Source organism: Mchenga conophoros, linkage group LG22 (assembly GCF_057382185.1).
Source record: "Mchenga conophoros isolate Kocher_MC1m ecotype Shallow Benthic linkage group LG22, M_conophoros_male_GT1.1, whole genome shotgun sequence".
NCBI classification, from domain to species: domain Eukaryota; kingdom Metazoa; phylum Chordata; class Actinopteri; order Cichliformes; family Cichlidae; genus Mchenga; species Mchenga conophoros.
In genome coordinates, this window is record NC_140546.1 from 7120752 (window position 1) to 7142666 (window position 21915).

General features: G+C 37.0%; 2 protein-coding genes across 4 annotated transcripts; both read right to left on the minus strand.

Annotated features, from left to right (window-relative positions):
* Nucleotides 1-1314: 1314 nt before the first annotated feature.
* LOC146548693 (major histocompatibility complex class I-related protein 1-like) lies at nucleotides 1315-8349 on the minus strand. 3 transcript variants are annotated; one of them, XM_085263060.1, is made up of 6 exons: nucleotides 8227-8349; nucleotides 6616-6876; nucleotides 5987-6265; nucleotides 5593-5892; nucleotides 4576-4701; nucleotides 1315-4244 (listed from the first exon to the last, which is right to left on the minus strand). In XM_085263060.1, exons 1-6 carry the CDS (start codon nucleotides 8339-8341, stop codon nucleotides 4195-4197), a joined length of 1131 nt encoding a protein of 376 aa, XP_085119186.1. In that variant the 5' UTR covers nucleotides 8342-8349; the 3' UTR covers nucleotides 1315-4194. The 3 variants fall into 3 exon arrangements, with proteins under 3 accessions (XP_085119186.1, XP_085119185.1, XP_085119187.1); XM_085263059.1 differs by having other exon boundaries at nucleotides 4576-4704; XM_085263061.1 differs by lacking the exons at nucleotides 1315-4244; nucleotides 4576-4701 and having other exon boundaries at nucleotides 5404-5892.
* A 706-nt stretch (nucleotides 8350-9055) lies between these two features.
* LOC146548694 (major histocompatibility complex class I-related protein 1-like) lies at nucleotides 9056-12697 on the minus strand. Its single transcript, XM_085263067.1, has 7 exons — nucleotides 12564-12697; nucleotides 11881-12147; nucleotides 11442-11720; nucleotides 11050-11352; nucleotides 10835-10936; nucleotides 10568-10585; nucleotides 9056-10396 (listed from the first exon to the last, which is right to left on the minus strand). Exons 1-7 carry the CDS (start codon nucleotides 12622-12624, stop codon nucleotides 10347-10349), a joined length of 1080 nt encoding a protein of 359 aa, XP_085119193.1. The 5' UTR covers nucleotides 12625-12697; the 3' UTR covers nucleotides 9056-10346.
* Between the last annotated feature and the right edge of the window lie 9218 nt (nucleotides 12698-21915).

The window sequence follows — 21915 nt, forward strand, 5'->3', positions numbered from 1 at the left end:
AGGTGATGCAAAATCTTAAATGATCTCAAACTGATATTTTGAACATGACAGTCAGTTCACTGTATTCAAATAGCATCCACCAAGTCTTGATCCAATAGAGCACCTTTGGGATGGGTTGGAATGGGATATTTGTATCATGGATCTGCATGGATTTGAATACAGCACCTGTGTGATGCTATCAGGTCAATATAGTGAAACAAATCTCTGAGGAATTTTACCAGCACCTTGTTGAATCTGTACTACAAACAATTAAGGCCAGTCTGAAGAAAAAAAAGGGGGGTAAAAGCTCGCTATTAGAAAGGTGTACTTAATGAAGTGGGCAGTGAGTGTAGCAGTAATTGTTTGTTTGCAAAAGACAAAAATAAAATTGTAACATTTTACAGTGTAATAAAGAAAAAGGGTATTAAACACTGGCAAAAACTTTAATCTTCAGTTGTTGTCTGTACAGGTGGCTATCGCTCAGGAAGGAGAAAGCTTTGCTATCCTCGTAGATGGGATGACTCTGCATATAATCTGCTGACTGTTGAGGACATTTTTGGACACTTGCCCACAATTAAAAGATATTGCATGAGCATTGTTTTGTATTGTATTTTATTGTTAAAACTCAAGGGTTAAGAAATTGTTTTCATGTTCTCATTTTTTAATTGATGAAAACTCACCTTGCCTCCATTATTTTAGGCTCAGATGGACCTATGCCCTCATGTAGTACTTAAGAAATGCTGTACTTAAATTAGCTACCTTGTACTTAAAATTACTTGTAGTGTAATCATCTACAAAAACAACTGGTCAGTGTTTAAATTCGGTTTATAAAGATTCTCTGAATTGGTGTGTTTAGTTAAGCACAGATTAAATTTGGCATTCTTCTGTAAACTACTCATTATCTTTATTTATTCACATAAACCAAGGATACTGCTGTTGCAGACCCCTTGTTCCTGTGCTGCCATGATAGGTTGCTTTTCTTTGCTTTAATAAACTCCTGGTTGCTTTGGCTGTATGTTTTGGGTCATTGTTCATTGGTCATTGTATTATGAAATGGCACCCAATCAATCTGACTGTATTGAGCTGGATTTGAGCAGACAGTATGCTTGCACTTCGCAGTGAACCGTCTGTATTTACATTCATGCAGTCTTCTCTTTATAGTAGACTTGAATATGGATATGCCGACCGCCTACCTCAGCTCTTTTAACTCAATAGTACATATTATTAAGGTTATGATGTAGAATAAATATACAAATATTTATTTTATTTTAGAGCGACACAGTATATTTGACACCCTTATCATTTGTTTATTATTTATTTTAATTTACATAGTTTACAAGATTGAATAGGTATAGGTACAAGTATTTTATGTAATCATTATATGAATATGAATCCTTTTACATTTTTACAGATCAAAAATTTTACAGATTAAACATCTACTGACCAAACTTCCAGCTTTGCAAAATTTTATACTGGGGCATCATGGTGACAAGAGAGCTGAATGTAAAAGCAAAGCTCTGGATTTACTGGTCGATTTACATCCCTTGCTCTTGCCCATCATCACAAGCTCTGGATGGTGACCAAAAGAAATGAGCTTTCTCCAAAGGGTAGCTGACCTCTCCCTTAGTGTTAGGGATGAATGGATCAATTGATGGATGGATCTTTTAAGATTTGTTTATTTAATTTTGATTCATAGCTCTAGAACAAAAATATGCAGTTTTGTAACACACCCACTATGACTTTGGGTGAAAAAAACTGTTGTTATTGTTCTACGATTAATGTAATAAGTAGATGGTCAATTAGGCATTGTCTTGGGAAAGGAAAATGTAGTTCCTCTCATTAATGTAAGGGGGTGCCAGAAGGTTGTCTTTCTAAATGAGGTTTGGCTCCCCTTCGTGGTTAAAGATTTATTTGTTAAACTGTGCATTTAAATGTGTGTGTTTCAACTCTAAATGTCACCAGACGTTAAACACAGTGACAAAGATCATTAATTCACAAGTTTACAATGATTATAACAAGTGAAGGCTTAATTAAAGACGTAGTAAAATGTTTAGATTCCAAAAAACACCACCACAAAAATAATATGTACAAATAGGAATACAGTAGGTTCTGGTTGTTTGACACATGAAATTTCCATGAAAATCCTGACATTGATGCTGCACATCATTAACATAATGTAATGTAACGTAACGTAACATAACGTAAAGTTACATAACACATACCATTACAGCAATTACAAGTACATTCTTTTTAAAGTTACTCAACAGTATATCCTGTGGGCAATCCAAGGAGTTTAAGAAAAAAAAGGTAAGTGAACAGGGTGCATCACATAGTTAATATAAATCTCTCCAAAATGCGTTCAGTATTACGGTCTTAACTTTAGTAAGACCTTCAAATTACAAACTGAAACCAGTGATAGTACTTCATCCTGTGAAATTGTATTGTTTAAGACATTTACTATTTAACTCTGTGCATAATCTGATATAAATGATCATAATGCAATATCTTTATCAGATATAAAAGGAATTTTAATCTTGTAGTTCAGTGAAAATTTCACCATCATTAATGTGATCAACGCTTGTTATCTTTAAGCCCATCCAAGAGTTTTGTGGAAAATCAGTGTTTGTGTAAGGTATGCCGACACGGCAGTAGTTTTCTGTGCTGTATACTTACTGATTTTATCTTTGACTACTTATACCAAAAAAGCAGCCAGCACAGAACCAATCTGACATACATTACCAAATACAAAACACACACAGTAACTAACACTGAGATTCTGTCACTGTTTTGGTTATTTTATGTGTTTTGTTTACTGCCAATTTCTCAATGGCAAACCACAATTCAATAGGTAATAAAAGAGGTAATAGGTAATTAAAAGTAATTATAAATTGCATTGGGAGCCACTGAAGTGATTTTAATACTGGAGTAATGTGGTTTAATTACCTTTAATTAAATTTCTTAAGTGAAAGCAGCTCTGGTAACCTTATTGAGGTGATTATCAAAACAAAATCACTGTCCAAAATGATGCGATGAGATCAAAGAAATTCATTTGGTTTTTTGCAAACAATTTTTTTAAATACTTTGCTGAGGAATGAAAGATTAGGAAGTCTGAGTCTTAATTATTAATTACAATGGATCTAAGTTTGTTTTTTGAGTAGTGATGTGATTACATCAGATTTAAGAGAAACAGGAAAAATGCCATGAATGTAGAGAACTGTTGATAATATTTACTAAATGTTTTCTAAAGCAATGACTTATAATTTGAATAGTTTGGTGGGGATCAAAGTCAAGCAAAGAGGCCCAAGCCTTTAACTGGTGAATATCTTCTTCCAGATCTTTAAAAATTGGAAATGATAATGTGGACATTGTGTTTGTAGTAGTAATTTGATCAGAATGTCAGTGATGGATAAATATGAGAGGCTAAGATATTTCCTCATCACATTCACTTATTAGCTGAATAAAATTCAGTTGGTATGATTTTGGAGGGATTAATTAGTTTATCAGTGGATGAAAATAGAAAAGCAGAATTAGACTCTTTATTGCTAATCATTTGGAACATGTAGTGTTGTCTGGCTAATTTTAGCTTGTTTTTATAGCAGTGAAGTCCTTACTGTAGATTTTAAAATTAATTTGTAGTTTATTTTTTCAATATTTTCTTTCACCTGTTCAGCAGATTCTTTTTGCCTGCTTTAACCTTTCACTGTTTCTTCAGGGTGCTTGAGGTGAACCCTGTATATTAATAGTTTTAACAGAGGCAACATGGTCAATAATCTAAGACACTGCATCATCATAGGAGGACATTATTGGTCATTTGCACTTTGAATAATAATTTCACAATCTCGTTGTACCTGTACAATGACAATAAAGGGCTTTTCTTTTCTATTCTGTTTTTAATAACTGTTTCAGCTGTACTGGCTTTGACATGATACTTATTGAAATCAAGGCCTCTGAAAAATAACCCTGACTTTTTGCTTGGGTAGGGTCGATCGTATACTGTTTAAACCAAAGCATTCTAAGAAACTGATAAACTGTTTAGTGTCAGAATTGTTACTGTTGTCAGTGGAAATAATAAAATAATCTTAAATAAAAATACAATCAAATTTACGGAGAAATACAGAAAATAAAATAATTAATTATAAAACTTAAATGTTAAACGGCAGAAGATACTATAGCAGCCAGATGAAAGAATGGAGAGCAGAACTGCTTACAGCACAATTAGGTTTGTGGATTTAGTTTCTCAGACTGCTCGGAGCCATCGTCTGGAGCTGTAATATCAAAAACAGACAGTCGGGAAGTATTCTGGTCTTTTCAAAGTATAATAAGCAGGTGATTGTTTGTTTCTGTTTGCAAACACAACCCTCTCTCTGCAGAAATATTAGTGGTTATCAAGCAAATGAGAGCATAAATAAGAAACGGAATGTGTTTTGGCAAAACACAATCAGGGTTTTGCATTTGTTCTTTTAATATCTTCACTCAAGACGAATTTCATTGGTTAAATTAGAATTACATTAATAATTACATTACAGTCTGCTGTAATTACGTAAGTACAATGGAAAACTATACATCGATGGAATCTGATCAAATGAAATTTCTTACCTTTCTCACCTTTCCTCCTTTTGTAAGCCAGAAATATCACAGCTGCAATGATGGTGAAAACTAGAACAAACCATAGAGCAAACCATAGAGCACGGTGCTCCATGGTGGTCCCGTCAGAGAGCTTCTCTGCTGAAGAAAAGAAAGCAACACTTTATAATACAGAGCAAAAATGTGTGCAGTTACTAAAGAATTTGTAATAACCACATCACATCTGATAATTGATGAGAATGACATCTCTGATTGAAACAAAGAGCTGCACAAAACAAGAAGCACATTTGAGAGATCAGACTGTGATGTTTGGCGAAAAGGCCTGGTTCGCAGTCTCTGCTCTAATTCATCCCAAAAGTGTTCATTGCAAAGGATTCTGTGCATGCAAGTCAAATTCTTCCACAGCAAACTTCCTCGTCCTTGTCTTTATGGACCTTGCTTTTTGTGGTGGGTATGAAGGGGCCATCCCCAAACTCTTTCCACAAAGTTAGGAGCATGAAATAGTCCGAAATGTCTCAGTATGCTGAAGCAGCATGCTTTACACCACTGCGTCCATTGCAGTGATGTAAGGCTTGGATGCAGCTACTCAAGCATGGAAACCCATTCCATGAAACTCTCTACAGCTGTGTTGCTGTCATTCCCTGTCACTTCCACTTTGATATATAATAGCACTAACAGTTGAATGTGGAATATTTAGTAGCAAGGAAATTTCATGACTGGACTTCTATCACAGTACCACGCTGGAGTTCACGGAGCGCCTTAGACAGACCCACTCTTTCACAAATGTTTGTAGATGCAGTCTGCATGCCTAGGTGCTTGATTGTATACACCTTTGGCCCTGGAAGCAACTGGAACACCTGAATTCAATGATTTGGATGGGTTTGTGAATACTTTTAGTAGTATAGTTTATATTTATATTTATACTTGTAGTTATTAATAAGTAAGACCAGGATTAAGGATTAAGGACTTGAATTTGAAAGCTAGAGGATGAAAGAAATATTTACAAAACCCCGCAGGATAAAGTCTCACCCCAGTTGGTCCTGATCACAGCTTGGTCCAGTTTGATGACAATGTCTTTGTTCACACCATAGAGCTGAAACACGCAGTCGTACCTCTCCCATTCTTCAGGAGTGACTGAAGGTTTCAGCTCAACACTCATCTGGAAGGACCCATCATTGTTAGGGAGGATCTCTCCTATGTCCAAGCCTTCATAAATATCCTCTCCATCTTTCCTCCAGAACATCGTGGCTTCGTGGGGATAGAAACCTGTAGCGTGGCAGCTGACTGGAGAGGAGGGAGTCTTCTGGAGGAGAGACACTGAAGGAAGAACTGGAGAGAGACAGACAGTTGTGTCATTATCTTTTGAATTTTACTGTACTTAAGAAATGGTGAAGCCTATGAATTAGGCCTGCTGCCATTTTACCTGCTGACTGCAAAAAGCTACTTCCATAGTGCACATATTTCTTTAAGAACTCGGGGCATTCGTGACTTAAAAGGTTTTGATTGATTTCTAATCGAGCTTTTTCAGTATCCCATCTCAGTTTGGTGATGACAGCCTGTGGTTTTGGAGCGATCCATGTCAGTGTCTGCAGGTCCAATGCTAAAAAGTCTTCTCCATCATAACCATACTGATTGAACCCATTAATCTGTCCAGTCTCATCATCCCATTCACAGCCACTCATCCTCTGCATTATATAAACACCTGAAAAGAGAGACAGCAACAATAACTGCAATCACCAGTGAGATGTAAGCAGAGTTAAAAGGTGATATCGCACCTACTGAGAAAGAATATACCACAAAGAATTAACACGGGGTTGTTTCTTTGTAGTGTTCTTTCTTTCTGATGAACAGTTTATCAGGATTCACATTTTGTGTTCTTTGGATTCATTCACTGCTTCTTCTTTGCTATTTTTTATGTTAGCAGTGTGGTGGGAAAAATACCATCAAAAAAGACCTTCAAATTGTCATGTGCTTTGAATTATTTTCTTAGAGGGATTTTATAATAATCGGGATAATATTTCAGCAGTAACAAGTGAAATGACCTTCACATACCTTCACTTTGGTTGAAACGTTGTCTCAAGCTGTCAATGTTAGCCTTGAAGAAGTGTTGAGTACCCAGACATTCTGAATTATACCGTTCCACCTGCTGAGGATGATCCTCAAAGAATTTAACCCAGTCTTTTGTAACCTCCACCCCTCTTATGTTATTACAGTCACCTATCTGAACTTCATCAACAAATGCAACAACCACAAACTCTGGGATGCTCTGGGCTCCAGGGCTTTCAGTGGAGAAGAACTTCAAGGAATGTTTTACTGTGAAATTGATGGGACATTCAATTATTACATATTTTCGTGTATCATTTAAGTAGGTTAAATATGACCTTAATTCAGGTCATTTTTCACTGTAAAAACATAAATCTATCAGTGATACATCAGTGAACATAAAAAGAGACGGAAAACAATGATGTGTAATAGGAAAGGAAGAGAGCAGAAGAGACAGGATAATAGTCACACTGTGGAAGAGAACCAGAGTTTAGTAATAACTAATGATCAAATGCATAGTGGTTTATAAACACAGAGAGTGAAAAGAGGTGAGTGAAGAAGAAATGTTTAGTGCATCATGGGAAGCCCCCCGAAACCTAGACTGATTGCAGCCTAACCAAGGGATGATTCTCTCACTGCCATCTTATAAATCTTCCTTTTCACTCTTGCTGATGTCTTTCTTTCCTAAATGACCCCTGACCCTCATCTTCATCCTGCCTGCACTCTCTTCTTCACCTCCCTTGTCTACTGTCTGCTGCTTTGGATGGTTAATCCCAGGTATTCAAAGTCATTCACCTTCACTACTTCTGCTCCTTGAATCTTCACCATTCCACCTGTCTCCCTCTCATTCAAACACATGTATTCTGTTTTTGCTTCTACTAACTTTCATTCTCCTTCTCTCCAGAGCATATCTCCATTTCTGGAGTTTCTCTTTCACCTGCTCCCCACTCTCACTCCTCTACCTCATATGTAAACCTGCTCATCACCACTGCAAACAAAGGATCAGAGCCAAAGGGAAGATCCCTGATGCAATTCCACCCCCACCTTGAACCCATCAGTCACTTCTACCTCAACACTGTTTGACTGCCCTCATACATGTCCTGCACCACCCTTCTCTCTCACTCCTCCACATAGCTCCTTCTTAACTTCTCTAAACTTCTCCATCAGCATGCTTAAAGCAAATGTCACATCTGTATTGCTCTTTCTCAGCATGAAGCCATACTGTGTGCATAATGTTCTGTACTAATTTAATAACACCCTATTACTTTCCTGTCAGCTACAGTGCAGCTTGTGAGCCACACAAGATGACATGGGAGAGGATACGTTCAAAGAAAAATGTTTAACAGAACAACAGCAGCTGCTAGCAAGTTTACTCTCCTTTGTGCCCTTAAGAAATGTGCCTTTTTCAAAAAGGAGGTGGTGTAAATACTCCATGTGAGGTCCTGTGAAATGGAAAATGTATGTGCCCAAGAATTTGAAGTTGCTCACTCTCTCGATCAAAAAGTAAATAATATGTCGACAGCTCATAGTGAAACTAAAAAAGATTACATCTCTTGCAATTCAAGTTGTTGTAGGTTAAGGAGAACACTTTTTAAGACTTAACTTGAACTATGATCTTACCTGAAGATGCAACATGACAGCAGAGGAGTAATATGAAGACATTCTTCATCTTTTTTCTTAATTTTTCATTTTTATCAGTGCAAGAAAAACAATTTGGCTTAGTTGCCCGTTTCATTTCCTGATGGGCTGTGCCAAAGTTTTGAGTGATAAAAAAGTTAAACATTAAACAGACTAATAACCTTCAAGAGCCTCCTTGTTCTTTTCTTTTTACCACGCATGCGCACTGCTTGTTCTACCCACAGTATTTGGTAAATACTCAAAACTTCGAAACAGGAAAATATGTCTCATATAGCCAATGCCAAAATACATTGGCTATGCATTTTTTTAAAGTTCCTATGACATTAAATTGTTTAGCTCAAAGACAAATGATCAACTTAGTTAATTGGGCTAGACAATTTATAATTTTTCATGACAAAATATTTCAGTAAGCTGTACCAACTTCCATGATCCTTGGTTTTGTACCAAGCATTTTCTGTTTTGGACTCTTAGTTTCGGTTTAATATTTTCTGTTTGACTTTGTTTTAGTTTTCAGTTTGAATAGGTTGTTTTCATTCTGATTCCGTATTCATAGTTTTCTTTGTCAGTTATTCTCAAGTTTTTTCCTGTCCCCTCATGTACCCCATACCTAGTTTGTGTTTCTGTTAGGTCTCCCGTGTTTATTCAGTTTTGTCGTTGTTTACGTGTTTTAGTCTCAGAGTTTAGGCTTGCTTTGTTATTTTGATAGTCTCTCGTATCGTGTGCATTACGTTCAGTTTCGCAGTCCCTCTTGCTTTTTGATTGATTCCATTCACCTGCACCTTGTTTTCCGCAGCTGTGTCACTTTCCCTTATTTGGTACAACTAGTACTACTAATAGTACTAAAATAAAAAAATACTTGCACTCAATAAAAAACAAAACAAATATGATTATATCGTAAGGAGAATCCAATGCACGCATTACAGAAAAATACATTATTTTTAATACAGGGGGAAAATTAACTGTCTGCCCTACAAGGTAAATACATAAATATTTGAGAACAGGTCACAGAACTAAATAGTTGTTATCCTAGAAACACACAGTACCAGTCAACTTCAAGCTTTACTTCACAGACACATATTTATTTCAGTTTAAACCATTAAAAAATGGCAACAACACAGTGAAAAAGAATTAATCATTACAATTTGTAAGTTCACAGTGATCAAAACACATAGTCATTTGTTCCTGTTTTGTCCGGAAATAAGTGTAGTCTTATTTAATCCCATAGTTTTTTAAAATTCAGTTAAGTGAGAAACAAAATCAGACAGACTTTATTAATCCCAGAGGGAAATTGAGTAGACCGCAAACATGTATTTGTGCTTAAAATACCATACGACTCTCTAAAAGGTGGGACACCACAATATCACAAACACATGACTTACACTATCCAAATGCATGTCTCCTTGCTATAATGTAACTACAGCAGAAATATAAAATGTATATAAACCTATACATAAATATAAAAGAAACTTAGAGGAGCCTCTTAATGTGCTATTTTTGCAATATGAATAAACTTGAAATTTCCATGGAAATTGCATCACTGATGCTGCAACATCATCACCTCATAACAGCAATTATACATATATGCTTTATACAGTTATTGCACAGCATATGTTGAGGAGCCTGAGCAGTTTAAGACAAAAGAACTAAGTCAACTGTGTACATCAGATGGTTTATATTCCTCAGCTCAACATACTTTCATTTTTACATTTTAGTAAGCAATACCAGATACAGGCTGAAACTGATAAAAGTATTTCACTTTGTCAAATCAGATTGGTCAGTAAGGTTTATATATATTTGGTATAAATGATCATAACACAACATCTTTATCAGATAGACATTTTTCACTAATCCAAGAGTATAAATTCAATGTTTCTGGAAAAAGGATGTTAGCAAGGACTTTTCTATGCTGTATACTTGCAACTTGCAACAATAAAGCAGCTTCAGATGTTTTGCTGTTGTGTAGCACACTTCATTGCCAGATTAGCTGTGGGTAATTTAAACAACTGTGTTTTGAACGTATGTCTTTGAACTGTGGATGATACTGCAGCAGCTACAGAGCGAACTCATACAGACAGTGGAGAACAGAACTGCTTACAAGACAGTCACGTTTGTAGATTTAGCTTCTCAGACTGCTCAGACCCATCGTCAGAAGCTATAAGATAAAAGCATAGCGTATGAATACTTTTCTAAACTTCTCAAAGGTATAATATGCAGTAATTGCTGGTTTCTGTTTGCAAACATGGTTTAGGTTTACTCATTTAATAATTTAATGATGCACTATATTTGACAAAAAACAAATACAATAAAAGCAAGTTTTACTTACAGGGTGGTGAACATTTATCTAAAAAAAAAAAAAAACAAGAAATTTTATCAGTTGTCATATTTTCTTTTCACTGCACATACATATCTTTTGTGCCTTCCACCTACTGAATACTGTATCCCACATTATCATTTCCCTTTGTATTTACATGACTGTGGCTCTAAGCCTTATACTGTTGCTTTAGATTTCTGTGTTTTGGGTATTTGCAGTCAAACTCATTGGGCCGAATGGATTAAGACATGACTAAAAAACAAAATTTAATATTCTCACCTTTCTTCTTTTTGCAAGCTGCAAATGCCACAGCTGTGATGAGGATGAAAGCTAGGAAAACCACTGCAGCACTAATGAAGATCACCGTGTCAGTGGGCTTTACTGTTGAACAAGAAATGGCAACACTTTGTCATACAGAGCAGAAAAGTCGAATCAAGGCAACAGTCACCCAGACAAAACAATAGTTTCAAAACCATTACAGGATGCAGTCTTACCCATGTTTGTCTTGATCACTGCTTTGTCCAGTTTTGTGATGATATCTTCGTTCACACCAGAGAGATGAAAGACACAGTCATACCTCTGCCAGTCTTCATGTGGGACTGATGAAAGTTCCAGATCAACGCTCATCTGGAAGGTCCCATCATTATTGGGAAAGATCTCTCCAGGATCCACACCTTCACAAAGCTTCTCTCCATCTTTCCTCCAAAACATCTTGGCTCTGTCAGGATAGAAACCTGTAGCGTGGCAGCTGACTGGAGAGGAGGGAGTCCTCTGGAGGAGAGACACTGAAGGAAGAGCTGGAGAGAGATTGGCAGTTGTATAATTTTCTTTTTAATCATACTCTGCTTTAGAAACAAGAAAGTCATTTAAGTTTATGTAACTGTACCTGTTGTCTGCAAAAAGCTTCTGCCATACTGCACATATTTCTTCAACAACTCATGGCATTCATAGATTAAAAAGTTTTTGTTATATTCTAATCGGGGTTCTTCAGTATCCCATCTCAGTTTGGTGACGACAGCCTGTGGTTTTGGAGCAATCCATGTCAGTGTCTCCAGGTCCAATGCTAAAAAGTCTTCTCCATCATAACCATACTGATTGAACCCATTAATCTGTCCAGTCTCATCATCCCATTCACAGCCACTCATCCTCTGCAAAATATGAACACCTGAAAAAGGAGACAGAATGCCACAAAGTAATACTGCAGACAGAAAAACAGAGGATGAATGGGTAGTGCCACTGGTATAAAATATACTTTATAAACTTATGAGCAATGTGGAAAGGTCACACTTTTAATTTCAGCAGTAACAACTAGAACAAATGCATACCTTCACTTTGGTTGAAACGTTGCCTTAAACTATCAATGCGACCCTTGAATGAATGATGACTATCCAAACATTGAAACGTGTACCACTCCAGCCGCCGCGGATAATCCTTAAAGAGTTTTTTAATCCAGTCAGTTTTAAGATCTGGTCCCCTTCTGTTGCTATTGCAGCTTCCTATCTGAACTTCATCAAGAAGAGCAACAGCCACAAACTCTGGGATGCTCTGGGCTCCAGAGGTTTCAGTGGAGAAATACTTCAAGGAGTGTTTTACTGTGAAATTATAAAATAATTGTGACTTAGAATTAGGTATATACTTTCTTGTATGACTGTTTGTAATATATTTAAGGAATGTCTTGACATTAATTACTAAAATTAATTTTGATATTATTTATTGAAGTATTCATCATTCAGTAACCCACATAATCCTTTTGATGAGGTACACATGTCTACAGGAGGATGGGGTAAATAAACTTGAATTTCAATCAGTCATAAATTAAAAATAATTAAACAGGGCTCTATGTATCCAGCCCCCCGAGAAAGATTTCTGGGGCTGCTTACATTCCTCCGGCCTTGAGAAGAGGTAAATAAAATTCCAACAGCTCATAGTGAAACTAAAAGTCTGTCACTTGAAATTCAGGGTAATATAAGTAAAGGGAAACATTACGATATTTGAAATATAATCTTACCTAGAGACGCAGCATGACAGCAGAGGAGTAATATGAACAGATTCTTCATCTTATTTTGCATTTTTAAATTTGCTAAATCCAGAAAAACAACTGAGACTTCATGAGCGACTTGTCCAAGTTCATTTTTTGATGGGCTGGTCCAAAGTTTTGAGTCATAAAGAATTAAATATTAACCAGCATATACTTTGAATACAGTAAATTACTGTGTTTGGTCCATGGGTCATGTTCTGATATCAGTTGTTCACATCTCTTGTTTAACAGCGACTGGAACAAAAGGTCCTAATTTCCTGAATCATTTTTGAACAGCAGCCTCTGAAGAACCTCTACTAAAAAGACTTCCTACAAATTCTTTAATATTATGAATTAGAAAAAGGTGCTTAGAGTGATTATGGGCAAAAAAAACAAAAACCCTCCTCACCTCATTATGAGAAATTAAAAAAAAACAATCTTTTCAATTAAAGGGATTGTGTGTTGGCACTTCAACAGCTTAAAAATATTAAAGAGAAAATATAGAATGAAAATTAACCTCTTAAGCCCCAAGCCTACTTGATCTCCTGCCTTTTGCCCCTATATCAGGGGGTGTTAGGGCCTAAGAGGTTAAGAACTGTACAAAAAAATAAATAAAATTAAGTCCATAATTTTCTAATATTACTGTACTCATTTGAAAACTATAGATGCCGCTTGCTGAGGTTCATTTATCTGTGATGGAAATGAAAAAGCAGAGACGAAAAAGTTTTACAACACAATTATTAATTGAAGTTCAAAAAGGAGAAACTACAGAAAGAACTTAAAGAGAAAAGGAATTTGAGGAACAAGCAATTAGTCAATTAGACTCCAATAAACAACATAGAAGAACAGAGTCCCTACAATGATAGAAAGCAGAACGGGATCCTGTGATACCAGTCTATGCACTGGTGATGGGGAAGATGAAGCAGGTGGAGGCCTGGATAAGACGCTCTGAGTGACCATGTTGAAGTAGAGGGGAGAAGGTGGATCGCATGAGATGAGAATCTGGCAGGTGAAATGTTGATAGAAGAAAACTGAGATTTAGAGGCTGATTGGCTCACCTAAGGCAGCAAGAAAATGATTGGACTACGGTAGTGATGACAGAGTTTGACACCATGGAAAAGCATGAAGAAGATCAGACAGGAAACCCAAATGAAAGAAAGCAGTCAGACAAGTAGATATAGATCTTCTTTATTAAATTTATTTGAAATTTAAACAGTAAAGTTATGAGCAAAACAGTGGCAATTAATCACCTGCCTCAAATGAACACAAAGGGAGTCCAAGTTATACTGGTTGAAAATGAGCTGCTTTGTACGCAAGACTGGTATTTTTCCAGAACCTGCAGAGGAGGTGAACATCACTGGAGTAGGTTATGTGACACTGTGGAAGCAACTGGTGACATTCTGGAGAAATGTAAGGCAATAAGGTCCTGGTATTTATATAAAGCAGACGTACATTTTACAATAAACAGATGCTTCTGTTTCTTACACTCAATAAAATATAATGAAATAAAAGCATTGGGGATAAAGATAATGGATTAAAAACACATGCAGAGTCACCAACGATATATAGGATAGTAAAGATTAGGATAATTCTGTGTTATTATTATTGATATCATTGTTTGCTGGGTCTGTTTTTGTTTCACCTCGTTCAGGTCCTAATTAACAGCTCATGGCTCACATACCATATATCATAAAACCAGGAAACAGTCCTGCATTCAACACGCTTCTCTTCAGCTCCATGCCTTTCCCCAACAAAATTAAGACGTTTCTTTCTTACTTTGTGTTATTTTGTTTTGTTCTGTTTTGTTTTGTGTTATTTTATGTTACTTCACTCTTGTTATGCTGCATTTTTCATGTCATGTGCACTTCATGTTTGTGTGTGAATTTAAATGTTAGGGACACTTAAATGTGTAGCATGACATAACCACATATTACTCACAGGAAAAGGCAAAATAAATAATAACCAAGTTACAAAATGAATATTAAATTTATGGGAAAAAAACTGACCCTGCAGCAGGTCACATGGTAAAACCAAGGATACACATGGTGTTATTTCTTTGCCTTAAACAGAAAAACACTCTCTGAAGTTCTTCCTCACATCATCAAGTGGAGTAACCGAATTCTCAGATTTTGTGGCTGTTGTTTTGCTTAATGAAGTAGAGATGGCTTACTATGACAGCAGCACCGAGTGTCAAGGCACTTGTGTGAAGGCAAGAGAGGACCCAAACGCACGGCTCAAGACACACGAGTATAAACTCAAAAGGCAGGTCTTTATTAATAGGAACATAAAAAGTCATACAAAACTATACTGGGAGAAACTAAAGCTGAGGCACTGAGAAGACACGAGGGAATGCACACAACCTAGAGGGACGACACAACACAGAACAAAGGGACACTCTGACATAAATACACAGAAGGTAATGAGGGAAGTGGGAACACACGGGGAACACAGCTGAGGGCAATTACTCATGACAGAGCGGGGAGGACACGAAACTGAAAATACTGACACCAAGATGCGGACCTTAAACACAACACAGAGTACACAGAGAGAAGCACAGGGAGAGGCAGAGAACATGAAGGGATACACGAGGGGATGAGGAGAACACAGAACACAGAACACAAAGAGTGGGAACACGGTACCAGAACAAACACCACAATATAAGCACGGACACAGGGGGAATCCAAATACCAACCAATCCTATGAACATAAAGAACAAAATACAAAACCACAGGAAAACTAAGAACACTGGGTCAAAATGACCCAGGACCATGACACCGAGAAAATTGAGCTGACGCAACACTGGATTAGCACCGTAATGAGCACCGAATTTTGGAAAAACTTTGTTATGAAGGCTTACCCTGAAAACCTTCAGAAATATTTAAAGTTCTGGAAAAGCTCTCAGCAGAAAACAGGTAAACAGGACACAGCAATGCTCCTCTGTGGTTTTAATGTGCAGTAACTTTTCAGCAGCTCACAATCTTTTCTCCCTGTTTCCCTGTACACAGCTTATGGTTCACTTTTCTTCTGTTCTCGGGATTTTATCTGTCTTTGTCTTTGATTCCCAGAAAGTTGATTCTGTTGATGTGGACGTAGCATTTTCAATGTAGAGAAATGTTTCTCCTGCTTTGCTTACCTGGATGATTGAGCATGCATCGAGACATTTGTCTCTTATTCTTCCCTCTTAGCCTTTTGTTCCCCTGGTGTGCAGGGTATATACTTGACTACTTATTTTACTTTCTGGTGATATTGGATTTACTGTAATTTGTGTACTGGGAGTACCTTGCCACTTGTCAAGATGGCAGTGAATCTCTCCTTCACTGCAGTTCTTCTTTCAGTGTCTCTCCTCCAGAAGACTCCCTCCTCTCCAGTCAGCTGTGACGCTACAGTTTTGTATCCTGACAGAGGCGTGATGCTCTGGAGGAAAGATGGAGAGGAGATTGATGAAGGTGTGAAAAAAGAAGAGAAGATCCCAAACCATGACAGGACCTTCCAGACGAGTGTCGATCTGAATGTTTCATCAGTCACATCTTAGACTGGAGGAGATAGGACTGTGTGTTTCAGCTCTCTAATGACAGCATCATCACCAAACTTGACAAAGGAAACAAACTGAGGTAAGTCTAAAGCTAGATTTTTCACACAGTCATCTAACAAGCGCTCGTTAAAAATGCCATGTGTTGTTTTTGTTCAGCAGAGAACCAAACTGACATTATTATTGTCATCATGGCTGCTCTGGGATTTTTTGTTGTCGTCATCATCGCTTGCAACGTCGCATTAATGAAAATGATGAAAATTAAGTGACAATCTTGTTTAATGTTTGAGTCTAAAACTGTCCAAAAAAAGTAAACAAACAGGGAAAATATTTGCTTTTGTTTGTCATACATATGTGTCATACACGTTGTCACTCTCACGTAGTTAAATTTTTATATTTACACATTTCCCATACATGTGTTTTCTGTTATGATAGGCTGTGTGGCAGGCAGGCAGGAAAAAGGACCCAAAAAGCAGGAGTCTCAAAGACAGGACTGGAACTCAAAACGCAGCTTTTATTGCTGGCAAAACCTCATAAAATAAAACTCACAAAAAACAAACTCAGGCACTGGAACATGACAAACACACAACATGTAGAGGGCACAACACGACAGACAGCAAAGGAAAACACAGCACTTATATACACAGGGAGTAATCAGAAGATGGGAAACAGGAGGGAGACACAGTTGGATTAGGGCTAAGGAGACAGGGGGAAGTAAAACTGAATATAATGTCATAGGACTTGGAACCATCAAAATAAAACAGGAAACAAGAAACAAATCACAAAGATGCAAATTTGACGCTGAACTAAACCTAGCATAATAATCAAAATAGCACAACTTAAAGAACCAGAGCATAAATCCTAATATAGAAAAAACACCAAAATATAAGAAAAATGAACCAGAACCATGACATTTTCACTTACGCATTTCTACAGTTTGCTCTTATGCACATGCATTCAATATGCAATTAATCTTACAAATGATATATGTATGTAAGAGAAGAATGTATGTGTGTGAAAGAATATAGTGGAAACAGAAGGAAGGCTGTACCACTGTGATTGGTCTAGAAACACGTGCGGGATCACGTTCTGTGATGTGGTGTCTATCAGCATGGAAGGGGGAGAAGAAATCTGAGTACTTGGGGTTTTATAAAAATGTTTTATTGTCTCCTGAAACTGTCATATCCTTGTCTTCATCACTTGATTTTTAGGCAGACAAGTGACAGCGAGGTAGCTTCAACAAACCAAGTAGCTACATGAAGTCAGACTGGAGTGGAGAAGGCTTTGTGATATCAGACCCAGAAACACTACCGTTCAAGGAAAAGGTAAGAACAAACAAGCTGTTGATTAACTGTACATTTGGGAAATACTAAATATCATAATTTTAAAAATATTTTTAGCACTGTAGTTGAATTGGGGCATTTGTGTTTTATATTATTGTATTTTATTATATTACATTTTTATATTACTTATTTTTATTCAAGACTCACTGAAGTTAAATTGTCAAAGCTCTTAACATTTTGTGTTTATGCACATGCTTTTGCCATACACTCAGCTCATATATAGAATAGCAACTTTCAGAGGGCCCACTGTGCAACTTTTACACAACATGAACTGTGACCTCAGTAACATTTTATTTTATTTTATTTTTAAAAACTATGACAGTTAAGTGTAATTATAAGTTGGGCGAGAGTACTCAATAATAATAGTATAGGTAAATGCAGTAAATGATGAAGAAATATGAAATATAGTTTCTGTGTTGTTGTTGTTGTAGGGCCAAGACACATTATCATGATCAAAGATGTCATCCTTCTTCCACGGCCATCAAGCAGTGTTGTTGTCAAGTGTTAACCATTCCTCGCCGTCAGTCCCCTGACCGTGGTCGGGAGACACGAGGGGAGATGCTTCCTCCAGGGCCGAAGTTTGTCCTCCTTCGGGGTTAACTCCCTTCACTTTTGTGGAGTAGTGAGGCAGACAGAAATCAGCCGAGGCACCGGAGAGTACTGAAGAGATGAGGCTTTAATAACAGTACTGCACACTTCGAAAACACACTGCATAGCCTGTAGCCCGTTAGAACACTGCTCCCGGTTGCCCTCTCTACCCATGACACACTCTCTCACTCTCTTTTTCCTCTTTCGCTCCCCGCGTTTCCTTCACGCGCATGCTCACACACACATCACATACACTCCTTACTGCACCCAGTCACACACAAGACAGCAATTCCCGCAACACAAGGATCGCACAAAGAAGCATTAATATGAACAAAGAGAAATATTGTAATGTAATGTACTGTAATGTATCCACTGAATCTCTATGTCATGAGATGGGCAAGATTCCAGATAAGTTTTGAACTCTCCATAGCCTCTGAACCTCTGAGCTTCTAAAGAACAAAATAATCTGTAGCTTCTCTTTGAATTTGTTCAAGACATTTAATACAATATCTTTTAAAAGTTCTGTCATGACACTTGAATGTTTTGTAAGGTTAGTTGTGTGGACTTTTTTCAGTTTATTTTAGTTTCCTGAAGCACAGAAGCTCGTATTTCATTACTTGGAGCTTTTCAATACAGTCATCTTTGGTGGCATCTGGTGGACAAACATATGAAGGACAGTTTGAAACTACAACTTCTTCATTATGATCACTCATTCAACAGAGCTGAATTGACAGCTTCTGTTTGCATATGTCTGACATCAGGCTGATCTGGTGCTTTGAGCATATATTTTTTTGGGGGGGTGAAAAAATTACGTTACGTCTATTTTATTGATAAATCACTCCTGGTTTAAAGATGAGCCATGGTGTGTTCTCCTTTTGCTTGTGACATCTTGATGCGTTTTCATTATTTATAAAAAATAAACTATATATAATAATGTACAACACAATCTTATAATAGGTTGGAGAGTGCTTGTGCTAATTATGTAATTAACTAGTGGAGTAGTACGTTTGTATATAATATACTATAATTATAAGATATGTATTGTGCATTTTTTATGCACATTTTAGGTGGATGAGTTAAAAAAAAAAAGACGGCAGATGGCTCAAATGAGGTGGCCGAAGAGTAAACACTACTTTTGTTTACATGTCGGCAAAGTCACGTGACATTAGTGATGTTAAGACTTAATACGGTTCTGTTTTTAAAGCCTTTAAACGATACGCTGTTCAAAGGTTGACTTTAATCTTACAGAGATTTTATGAATAATTAATGTCAGTAACATATCCCCATATACCAATGTGTGCTCACAGTCTACTACACTAGTGTGTATGTGGTGAGTTCACTCTACCAGTTCTGCCCCTAGAGAAAATGCCTCTCCTGCTCTATCTTAACTTTGCTGTGGTGGCCCAGTGTAGAGATTTATTAACCATGTGACTGACTCTTTTAGTTCTGCTTTAAGTGTAAATACAACAGGTCTTACTTTGCTTTTAAAAAATAATGTAAATGTAATCTTACCTAGTGATGCAGAGGTAAGATGAACACTAATATGAACACTATTTTCATCTCAGTTTGAATTAGGGGGGTTATATGTATTTGAATTTGAGTTCTGTTCCCTTTCAGATGAGGTCTGGGCTAGAGCTACTACAGCTGTGGCAAAACAAGTGTAATATAAAATATGTGTCCATCCATCCATCCATTCGCTTCCACTTATCCTTCTCAGGGTCGCGCTGGAGCCTATCCCAGCTGTCATAGGGCGAGAGGCGGGGTACACCCTGGACAGGTCGCCAGTCTGTCGCAGGGCCAACACACAGGGACAGACAACCATTCGCACTCACATTCACTCGCACATTCACACCTAATGGCAATTTGGATTTTCCAATTAACCTATCCCCACTAACTGCATGTTTTTGGACGGTGGGAGGAAGCCGGAGTACCCGGAGGGAACCCACGCAAACACGGGGAGAACATGCAAACTCCACACAGAAAGACCCCGGCCTGATGGTGGAATTGAACTCAGGATCTTCTTGCTGTGCGGCAACAGTGCTAACCACCGTGCTGCCTTAAAATATGTGGGATGTGTGCAATATATCACAGGAAGACTCATAGACATTTGAAAAAAAAAAGAAGTCATTTAGGTGCATACGCTGTCATTTTTTTTTTAAATAAAAAGGTCAATCATTTCCAAAAGATAAAAGACAGGTGGTCTACACAGCTTATTATAATACAGATCAACATCACAAATCACAAATATTTGAAATAGTATTTCAAATAAAGATATTTCTTTTCCATTTGGGATATTAAGAGCTATCAGTTTATAACGTATTAAATTAAATGCTCTTTTGGTACTAAAGGTTGGCATCAGTATCCTGAACTGAGCTTGTGAGCTAAATGATATGGCAGTTAATGTAAAATGCTGTTTTACTTGGGGATGAAATATAAGAATACAATGTACACTCAGCAGACAAACTTTCCATGTTTTCTTAATTCCTTGTATTTCCAAGCAGTGTGTTCATCACAAGCTTAATCACTATTTGTGACTTTTTGTAAGAGCTGAATATAAATGTAAAATATTAAAGAGCTAACATGTGTGAAAATTTACTTTTTCAGTTAAGTATGGCCATTTCTGTTGAGGTCTGTATTACAAAGCAGTGTCGGCTCGTCCGGGTGACTTCTGGGATAATCTTCTGTACAACCAAGATAGTTCACTTCTTTCTGGGTTGTACTGCCATGGCAACTTATGCTGACAAAATAGTCATAAACAGAGTAGGTTATGATCCAGATTATAAATCAGCAGGCTGTAACAATTAAAGTCTCACTATTGTCCCACCAAACAAGCCTTTTAGTGTTCTTAATCTTCTTTCTTCATCACTTTTCTCTCAACACTTCCTGATAATAAAAAAAAAACCTGCTCACAGTGTTTCTATTTTTAAATTGATTTTGCTTTTGCTTCATAGGTTAAATGTGTTGTTTGCTTGAACTGTGACATTCATCACTCCCTTATCTGAGTTTTAATGTCATAGCCACCTTCAAATGTTTATCAATAATCCAATATTGAGAACAGCTTTTGGTTTGTGAAAACAAAGAACAAATGGTAAAACAACCTCTTCATGATTTCAGAAAAGTAACGAGTTATTTAATTTCATAAAATGTGCAGAATTAAAAATCTTTAAAATCTTTAAAGACATTTGCATTGTGTCCTGCACTGGATGCAGCTATATTAATTTTTTGAGATTGAAGAGTATATAGTATGCAACAAACTGTGCAAATGAAAACACAGAAAGAAGAAAACACAAAAAGAAAGATAGAAGGAAAGAAAACAAAACTATAAGGAATTCAAGAAAATTAGATATAATCTTGCTAAATATGAGGAAGGAATGGCATGTAGTTTAAAAAAAAAAAAACACCGTGGAGCAACCTACCATTTAGCTCCAATTGCAAAATTAGTGCGAAGCCTTCTGTTTTCACTGAGTTACACAAGTAAGTGTTCAGAATGACTAGATGTAACATTTATCTGAAACAATGTGTTTCTTGTTGAGTTTAAGGAATTCCATTTACTGTTGTGGTTATATAGCTGTTATAGTTTGTTCCTGATAATGCTGTGGTGTTATTTACAGTTGTTGTTGTGGTAGAAAAGAGATGCTGTATAAAGAGTGAAGTTATTTACAGGCCTATATGTACCAGCTGGAGTGGGAGTCACAAGTTTGATTCCTACCCGGTATCCAGTAAGGGTCCTGGCTAGACCAGCTATGCTAAAAACCAAGCCCTGGAATGGCGTGGCTTCATCTGCAGCTCGGACACAAGTATTTTGCTACATGTTGTATGTAGTCTGTATGATTGTGTATGTGACAAATAAAGGTTAGTTTCTTGCTTACCTTGGATACATAGT